General features: G+C 30.4%; 1 protein-coding gene across 1 annotated transcript in view; it reads right to left on the reverse strand.

Annotated features, from left to right (window-relative positions):
• The window catches only part of LOC137616980 (roundabout homolog 2-like), a 792,816-nt gene that overhangs the window by 182,290 nt on the left and 600,526 nt on the right, over positions 1 to 10,000 (reverse strand). Inside the window, 1 exon segment of the mRNA XM_068346846.1 lies at positions 2,147 to 2,303. Within this exon segment, the coding sequence (XP_068202947.1) occupies positions 2,147 to 2,303 (157 nt within the window).

Genomic DNA, 10,000 nt, shown 5'->3' on the forward strand with positions numbered 1-10,000 from the left:
GTCTGCATTTCACGGGAAACCTCAAGTACAATAAAAAAAAAACGCTATATAATTTCAGCCATTTTTTTTTCAAAGCAATTACTTTTTAGAGAGCTTTGTTGCCTTTAAATATAATTAATACCAAGATCATTTACATATCAAATAATTTGCATAATCTTCATCCATAGATTGCTTTTCTAAAGAGTTGAATTACTGGGTTATTCTGCTAACAAAAACAAAATCTTTAATATTACTTCATACACTTTATATTTTCCTTCATACATTTTAAAAAGACCAACAGATTAAATTCTAGAGTAGAGGTAGTCTGGAATTTATGCGAACCTACGAAAGTGCCTTATTAGATCCTTGGCCATCTTGAATAGAGATGGTTGCAATGCTTTTCGTTTCGTTATCACCCGTCAAATAATAGTTGCAAACGTTACAAACCTGATAAATATATATCTCTATATAAAGTACTTTTACTTCCTCTAAAATTTCTCCATAAAAAACCCTCCCCGTTTCTCTCTAAAATGTACATAATTCCTAACATAAATTATGACTAAGCAGTGCAACTAGTATCTAAAGCTCTGACGATGGTAGTATGCCAGGAAGTAAGTTGGAAAGATAATTAAAACAGTACTCCTATAGTCTTAAATACATAATCTTCAATATCTATAGTTAAAGTTTCTAAGTAAAAAATTCGTTCCTACTGTTATGAAAACTCTTCAAACTAGCCTATCAAACAAAACGACAAAAAAACGTTCCAGAAAACAAAGGTAGTTTCGTTATCGATAAAGCTTGGTCTCGGGTCTTGCACTTAAATATCCTTGAAATTAAACAACACCATTTTTACATGAACTTAACGACATAAATCACGATTTTTAACTAATATTTCTGAATACGAGAACTACCAGTTTCTCCAAGATATGGAAACGCAAGTTCTGTTCATATAAAAAATAAATCACACAACAAGAACGTAAGAAAGGGCAAAGAAAAAATTTCTATGAAATTAGACAATGCTATAGTAAGACGTTATTTGGGATATGATTTTTTTTTTTGGCAAAAAAATTCTACAATATTTTACAAGTTTTGATATGGGATACGCTGGTATAAGCTTTATTCATAGTATGATAAATGTTCAAGAAGACAGCATAACTTGAACATCCATTATTATGACAATATTTAGTTTACTCTTCTTCATTGAGTGAAGAAAGAAAGCAGAAGTATGATACACAAGGTAGAATGTCGTTCTCCTCTACAAAAATTGTGAAGATAAAAACTCCCCTTTTCGAATTTGTCATCATAAAAAAGCATAAACTTTCAAACTAGCCAAGTAACAGAACATTTTAAGATAGCCGTTGAGGAAAGAAATATAAAGATTGGTAAAAGTCAATAAATGATGAAGAAAAGTCCAAAAATCCTTTACAAAATAAATAACACGAATGAATAGTATTTACAGAAAAATATAAGATAATAAAATAGGTTCACAAGCAACTTTCCAAGTCAATACAGTCTTGTCAAAGAAATGCAGTCAATATCATGTCCTTTTCGTTTCAGATTTGAATGAAAATATACACAAAACTCGCCTTAAACTTTAATTCATGGAAAAATATAAAGCCGTAGATAAGACTTAACAACGCTTGTCATACACACACACACACACACACACACATATATATATATATATATATATATATATATATATATATATATATATATATATGTATATATACATATATATGTATATATATACACATATATATAAAGATATATATATATATATACATATATATATATATATATATAATATATATATATATATATATATATATATATATATGTATATATATATATATATATATATATACACACACACACAAACCTCACCCTAAAACTTAAGCCATGAAAAAATATAAAGACGGAGATAAGACTTAATAACGCATGTCTCAATGTTATTCATTATCTCATATCTATATCTATCTATCTATCTATCTATCTATATACATACATACATACATACATACATATATATATATATATATATATATATATATATATATATATATATATATATATATATAAGAGAGAGAGAGAGAGAGAGAGAGAGAGAGAGAGAGAGAGAGAGAGAGAGAGAGAGAGAGAGAGAGAGAACTATGCTTTAACTGACCTTTCAGGCTCTTCCTTGGGGTCAATCTCGTGACCATTCCTTGACCAGGTGAGTTCCGGAGGAGGGTGTCCCCTTGGAGGAGAACACAACAGCTGGGCTCGTTCCCCTGACGTTGCCGTGACATCCGATGGAGCAACACGAAATTCCTCACGTAGGACTGAAAAAAAAAATTGAAAATACAATAATTATAAATCAGAATGATATAAGCAAGATGTAAATAAAATTAATCACATTAAATTATGAAGCAGTTTAAAAAATATTAGTAAAGGATTCTTCCTTTTTAAAACTTTTATATCAGAATTATGGACACAAGATATGAATAAATTCTATTATGTTGCATGATAAAGCAGGTAAAAATATTGGTAAAGAATTACTCATTTTTAAAGATTTTTTTTTATTTGGACTATGATACATATATGCAAATAAAAATTCAGAAAATTTAATACTTTATTTCCTGAAAATATTACATGAAAACTGAAAGGTGTATCCCATGATTCAAAAATTACAGCCTCATTAATCTAAAACGCCCAATCATTACAGTAAAGCAACATTGGGTCAACTAAGTACATGAGCGTGTAAACACTAATCTACACCACTATCAACGGTCAGTTACTGTGAACATAACCTATGAGCCAAGTAAGTTACACAGATTCACAATGAGACCAGATAAGCGATGTAAAAACTAAAAAATACGATAACTGTAATGAAGTACCTCAGCGAAATGTTTTACAGCGTCAGCACTTAAATTAATTTCCCAGCCTTCGTGGGAGTAAGTGAAATGTGGTGTGTATTCAACATAGGGTTTTTAGAAGAAGGATGTTTCTTAGATTATTTTTCACATTTAGTTCTTTTAAGATATTTTTTTTTTTATATAGATCTTCTTACTTGAATCCTTTAAATTGCAACATTCCACACAAACACACATACACACACACACACGCACACACACACAAATGATTAAACAACAAACAAAAACCACTCCCTTTTCCTATTGTTAAAGTTCAAAGAAAATACGCCTTTGATCCGTCAAAATAAGTTCCATCCAGTTACAACTTATTGTTTTCAGGATAAATATTGTGAACAAATTTTAAATCTCCATTTTAAGATTAAATGAAGGCAAGACTAAAAAATCTAAAATATACTCAGACTCAATGACTGGCACTCAAAAAATTCTCATGTGTTCTAACAATACTGTAATATATTTCTCATCACCACGGTCGTTTATGTTAAAATATAATGAATAATTGCTGCCTAAGAGTTTACGGAGATGACTAAAAGTCGCAAAGAGGAGAATTTTAAACTATATTTGAAGTTTTGGCCATATACTAAGGGCTTACAACATTAGCGTTTCTTTTTTTTTTCCAGAAATATTTCTATGGCCATATACTAATGACTTACAACATTAGTGTTTCTTTTTTTTCAGAAATATTTCTAAAGTAAGTTAACTACACAACATACCGACTTCTTTAAAATAAAATACTGTATAATCACGATAACATGTGACATATGATTGAACAAAATCCTGAGAGCCCCAATGATATAATGATTTAATTAATCAACCAGGAAATGCATTTCTTCGTTCTATAAAATAACGAGAAAGTTAAATTTCAAGAATCCTTTAATTGTCATATGTTTTCTTCCACCTTACTAAAATATGGCTTTAAATATAAAATGATTATCTAAAATAAAAAAAAATAATACCTTTTAGTTCCATTTCTTATGTTCACGTTACTTCTAAAAGAATTTCTAACAATACACTAACCAGTTCAACTAATGTACCCTTTAGCTTTGCTTCTCTTTCATCCTACAAGTTCTTCAAGTCGACAGTGAGCTTCATTTACTTCAGAGAGTACTTTTCCATTTGCATATCTTATTCTCAGACACATTTATTCATTAATCTCTTTCTCAACATTTAGTTCCTTGAAAAATTATTCAATTGTAACAAATTGTTTTTGTTCTTGTTTTTATTTTTTACTTGCCTTCTTTTTCTATCTCTTTTTATATTTTACTATTTTATTCTTCTGCTTTTATGCATGCGCTTGATCTTATATACTGTTACACCTCAAATAACTTTTTTTATTCATTAAACATCTTATTTCCTAATTTCAATCCACAGCTGTTTTTATTATATTTTATCTGGATTCTATATTCACGAGCATCCACGGTTGATTGCATTTAAACGACAATTCGTCCATTTTCTCCTTACTCAACAATTCATCCATTTTCTCCTTACTGCACAATTTATCCATTTTCTCCTTACTCAACAATTCATCCATTTTCTCCATATTTACTCGATAATCCATCCATTTCTCTGTATTTACTCGACAATCCATCTATGTCTCCATATATGCTCGACAATTCATACATTTCAACCGTATTTACTTGACAACTCGTCCATTTTCTCTTTATTTGATCGACAATTGATTTATTTTCTCCGTAATTACTAAATAATTCGTCCATTTTCTCAGCTTTTACTTTAATCACTTTCTTCTCTTAGAACCCAATTGACATAATATATCTGACGTAACCTTTTCTTCAACCAAACACAGTCTGGAAGTACTCCGACAACTAATCTCACCATTACATGAACTAATCAAACTATAACGTCTTTCCGTAATATCTTACACAGACACAGACATACACACACACAGACACACACATATGTATATAAATATATATAAATATATATATATATATATATATATATATATATATATATATATATATATATATATATATATACATATATATATGTATATCTATATATATATATATATATATATATATATATATATATATATATATATATATATATATATATACATACAGATACATATAAATACACACACACATATATATATATATATATATATATATATATATATATATATATATATGTATATATATACATATATATATATATATATATATATATATATATATATATATATATATATATATATATTTGTGTGTATAACACCGTGATAGGTTTTGGTTAAGAAAAAAAAGATAATATCAAGTTCAAGAAATGAGCCACAAATAAGATTTCCAGTTTAATTACGATTACAATAATCCACCAACATTCCATAATTGATTTATCCACAACCAGCCCCCGCCCCCCACCCCCCCCAAAAAAAAAAAAAAACAGGATAAACCTTCTTGCATATTTAACGAATTAAACCAGTATCCACGATTAACAAGACTCATTATGATCCCTCTAAAAACGGTTCTCATAAAATTCCTTTTTATGAAAGAAGACTGACATTCCAGCCATTTAAATGCCAAATTAACGGAAAAATCAATGGCGAGCACATGAAAGGTTACAGAATAAATTAGCCTCTCTTCTTTGCTCTCTCAGCCTACGCACATATAACAGAGAAGCTACCGTGACGTAGGTGTTGGTGGGGGAAGGGGTGTAAAAAAAAAAAAAGCATTTGATAAAAGGTTTCACCTTAGCTATAGTGAGAAGGAAATCATATTTTCAGTTTACATTGTGTATATTTGAATGGGGTACTCATTGGTCGACCAAGATGGAGAGAGAGAGAGAGAGAGAGAGAGAGAGAGAGAGAGAGAGAGAGAGAGAGAGAGAGAGAGAGAGAGAATGTACTATTTGCATAAAAAATTAGATGAAATAAAAATATCAAGATATATACCAACGGATGAATTGGTCGACCAGGATGGAGAGAGAGAGAGAGAGAGAGAGAGGAGAGAGAGAGAGAGAGAGAGAGAGAGAGAGAGAGAGAGAGAAAATGTATTATTTGCATAAAATATGAGATGAAATAAAAAATAAAGATATATACCAACGGAGGAACTGTCGACCAGGCAGGAGAGAGAGAGAGAGAGAGAGAGAGAGAGAGAGAGAGAGAGAGAGAGAGAGAGAGAGAGAGAGAGAGAGAGAGAGTAAAACCCTTTGTGTGATCAGATCCCTACAATTTAATCTTGTAAATGACAACCAGGGTTTTTTCCTTTAATAATTCCAAATTAATCCCATTGATGTAGAATCGACAAAGAGATTAGTAATTAAATATATTATATGTACGCCGTCCTTATGGTATGATTCTATAACCATGACGTCAATAAATGGATTGCTATTTAGTTGATAAAATTCAAAATGATTGATATATATGTATATATATATATATATATATATATATATATATATATATATATATATATATATATATATATATATATATATATATATATATATATATATATATATATATATAAGCATTTATCTGACATTAAGACTGTGCCTGATATATTCGGAATTATAGAATAATAATAATGCTAAAGGATACACTAAAACATATCTTTATACAATGTGTGTAAATATATTTAAGATATAAAATGTTTAAAAAAATATGTTCAATTTTGTTTTGAAAAAGAAAATCGTGGAACATATAAATATCAGTGTCACAGTATAGTGTTATATTATCAATAACAACAACAATAACAACAACAACAACAACAACAACAACAACAACAACAACAACAATAATAATAATAATAATAATAATAATTTGCAAGATGATGAAATTGGCTAAGTAAACACCACCATCATCAACAACAACCATATCAATAACAAACAAACAAGCATTCACACACACAATATATATATATATATATATATATATATATATATATGTATATATATATGTATATATATACATATATATATACATATATATATAATATATATATATATATTACATATATATATATTATATATATACATATATATATATATATATATATATATATATATATATATATATATATATATATATATATATATATATATAGACTGGTAGGCATAGAAATCAGACGATAATTAGCGCTTAAAATGTGTAACGTGTTGAAGGCTAGAAAACTGGACATTCTGATACAGTTTAAGATACAGGTCAGTTTCTTCTAGGCTGGGTCCACGAATTCCCCTTAAAATGTTTATGTATTTTGCAGTATTTCCCTGCATAGAAATATGGTCTTACATTTGACTCTGAAGTGACTATTTTCAGATTTACCTCCAAAGAACAATGAGAGAAGGGTTAAATAAACAAAAAAGCATTCTTAGAGAGAGAGAGAGAGAGAGAGAGAGAGAGAGAGAGAGAGAGAGAGAGAGAGAGAGAGAGAGAGAGAATTAGTCAGCTATGGCAGCGTGGTGAATAATATCTATCAGATTTTTATTTGTATTTTTAATTAGAAAAAAAAATGGATACTTCATGCCGTAGGAAACTTATAAACCAAGACTGTAATCAAAAGTAGATATTTTCCTAAACATCATGAATAACTGTAACGTTAACAGATAACTTTCATTTTATGATCAGTATAAAACCTTTGTAGTTTATTCATCAATAATTTCAATTTTCATAAATAATCAATTACCCTAGAGTCTAACAACAGGAGTTTACTTTATTAAAATAATTATTCTAAAACAACTTATTACTTCAAACTAATATCTTAACACCTTTGAATCAATCAACCTAACATTGTAAATTCAACTTGATAACTGGCTGTTTTAACAACAAAAAGCAGACGTTTCTAGTCCACTGCATGACAAAAGCCTCAGACATGTATTGGTCATGTTTCGGGTTTGGCCATTATAATCATCAAGCTGGCCACCACGGATTGGTGATGGTGGGAGACTTTGCCCTGATCGCTCACAGCAAACCAACCAAGTATGGGTGCCCCTGACTAGTACTGCTTTGTTAATCATGGCGATACACAAACTCTTTCACCACGTTAAGGTTTCCCCACATAATTTCCTCATAAATGAATAAAGTGACAGTTCTTCTCGTGTAGCCCCAGCATAATAAGTCCCTCGTGCGTCACGCCTCGTCACCCATATCTAGTTAAGTCCCTAATTAATCATTTCAAAGGAGGTCTTCCGTCCCCCTAAATTCTCTCTCGGAAAGAACGTAACCTTTTCCTCGATGTATTTGGAAGCTATTATTCAGGAGTCTATTTATAATAAAAGATACAAGTATGTAGATATTTTCGGTTGTATGGCTAAATTTAAGATTTCAAGTCCGCATGAATGTAAAAAAAAATCTAAACATAATTATCAATGAAAGAGTTGTATTTAAACAGATATGGGGACATGGTTCGAACGCAAATAAGAGAGAGAGAGAGAGAGAGAGAGAGAGAGAGAGAGAGAGAGAGAGAGAGAGAGAGAGAGAGAGAGAGAGAGAGAGAGAATAAAAATTCATACAACGCAGAGTTAAATATTATGTGGCAAATATCACTTAGCAAGCAAAGCTTCCAATAAAATACTCCCGATACTATTTCGTTGATATTCATGGAAACTAATAGCTATTTTGTTAGGGTATGATGACAAATGATTTATTGATACTTTATAAGTTAAATAACTTAAACGTTTGGAATATCCACACCTCGGCATGATCATCAAACGGCCGATAATGTATTTATAAAGAACAGAACTCGAGCTCATAAAAATCAATTTGAATTCTCGAACTTAAATTTTCCTGATTAAGTATTCTCCTCACTAACGATTACGAGAACTAACTTTTTTTTAAGTGCATAAACATAATTTAATCCATTCGATGAGGACATGGAGAGGTATTAAATCGTAATCTAAAAATGTTAAGGAACATTTGGGGTCTAAATCCTTCAATATGAAAAAGAGGATGGAATCTTTTCACGAATAAGTTACGGTACGGTCAAAAGTGTCAGAGGTCATATGTATAACGGGGATTTCTACATTATTTTATGATTTTCTTTGATTTATATATAACTAAGGCAGTAGCAGTAGTTCACAGATTACCCACTAGTGTTATCTGGCGCTGTATTCAATTTGTTTTGATATGGCCAATTCATTCTTTCTATATTACCCTCTGCTTGAAACTAAGTCTGTAAAAGGTGAAATAGTTAAGTATTATCAATTATGTAAATTGGATTTTCACAATTTAGCTATGAAAATGCTACTATCTCTAATGCATTTACATCAGAAAAGTACTTCACCTCAAGGATTTCATGTGTGCCAACAACAGGTTTGTCTTTAGAGTGTCTATACATAGCCACCAAAGAGGACCATGCTTTTACAAAGCTGCGGCATCAAAGAATACTGAAATGCCGCATCTCTATTGTAGAAAAGATTTATAATAAAAAAAAAAAAAAATTAGCCTTGACCTGAATACGAAGTAAATATATATCAAAACACTTTTGAGGCCATCGGTGAAAGGCATATTTTTTTTTGCTGAATTAGAGGAAATTTTAGCGATCAACAAAGAACAAAACAAGCTCACCCACTGGACCCCCCCCCCAATTTCTAGGGGGGGGGAAGGTTGGAAAATACAAGCGTTCCGTGACTTTCGGCTCCTTTGTAAATTGAACATGAAAAACATTCCTACACGTGTTTAGTTTTCTACATGAGCCATCAATCGTTCACCTTCGACAACATTACAGAGATTCCAAGAAATGTTGGGTAAAAAACATAATTGCAGAGCAATTCAAATTCCATTCCATAACTTGGGTCATTTGAGGAAACATTCAGTGAAAATCCACAGACAACAAGGCCGCTTTATTACAGCGGATACTAGTTTGTCGTTGCTAAGAATGGGGCTTGCATACCTAGATCTGTAATTTGAGGTTCTTCAATCATTAGATTCTTGTCTGTTAATCTATGAAATTAAGGAAGAAACAACAGTTCCAAACCCCCCCCCCCCAAAAAAAAAAAAGGAAGAAGAAGAAGAAGAAGAAGAAGAAGAAGAAGAAGAAGAAGAAGAAGAAGAAGAAGAAGAAGAAGAAGAAGCAGCAGCAGCAGGGAGATCAAGGTGAATTATAAACAGATGTAAGGTATTTCAAAAACACATGTAATGACTGGAAATATTTTGA

This window comes from Palaemon carinicauda, chromosome 23 (assembly GCF_036898095.1).
Source record: "Palaemon carinicauda isolate YSFRI2023 chromosome 23, ASM3689809v2, whole genome shotgun sequence".
Taxonomy (NCBI): Eukaryota; Metazoa; Arthropoda; class Malacostraca; order Decapoda; family Palaemonidae; genus Palaemon; species Palaemon carinicauda.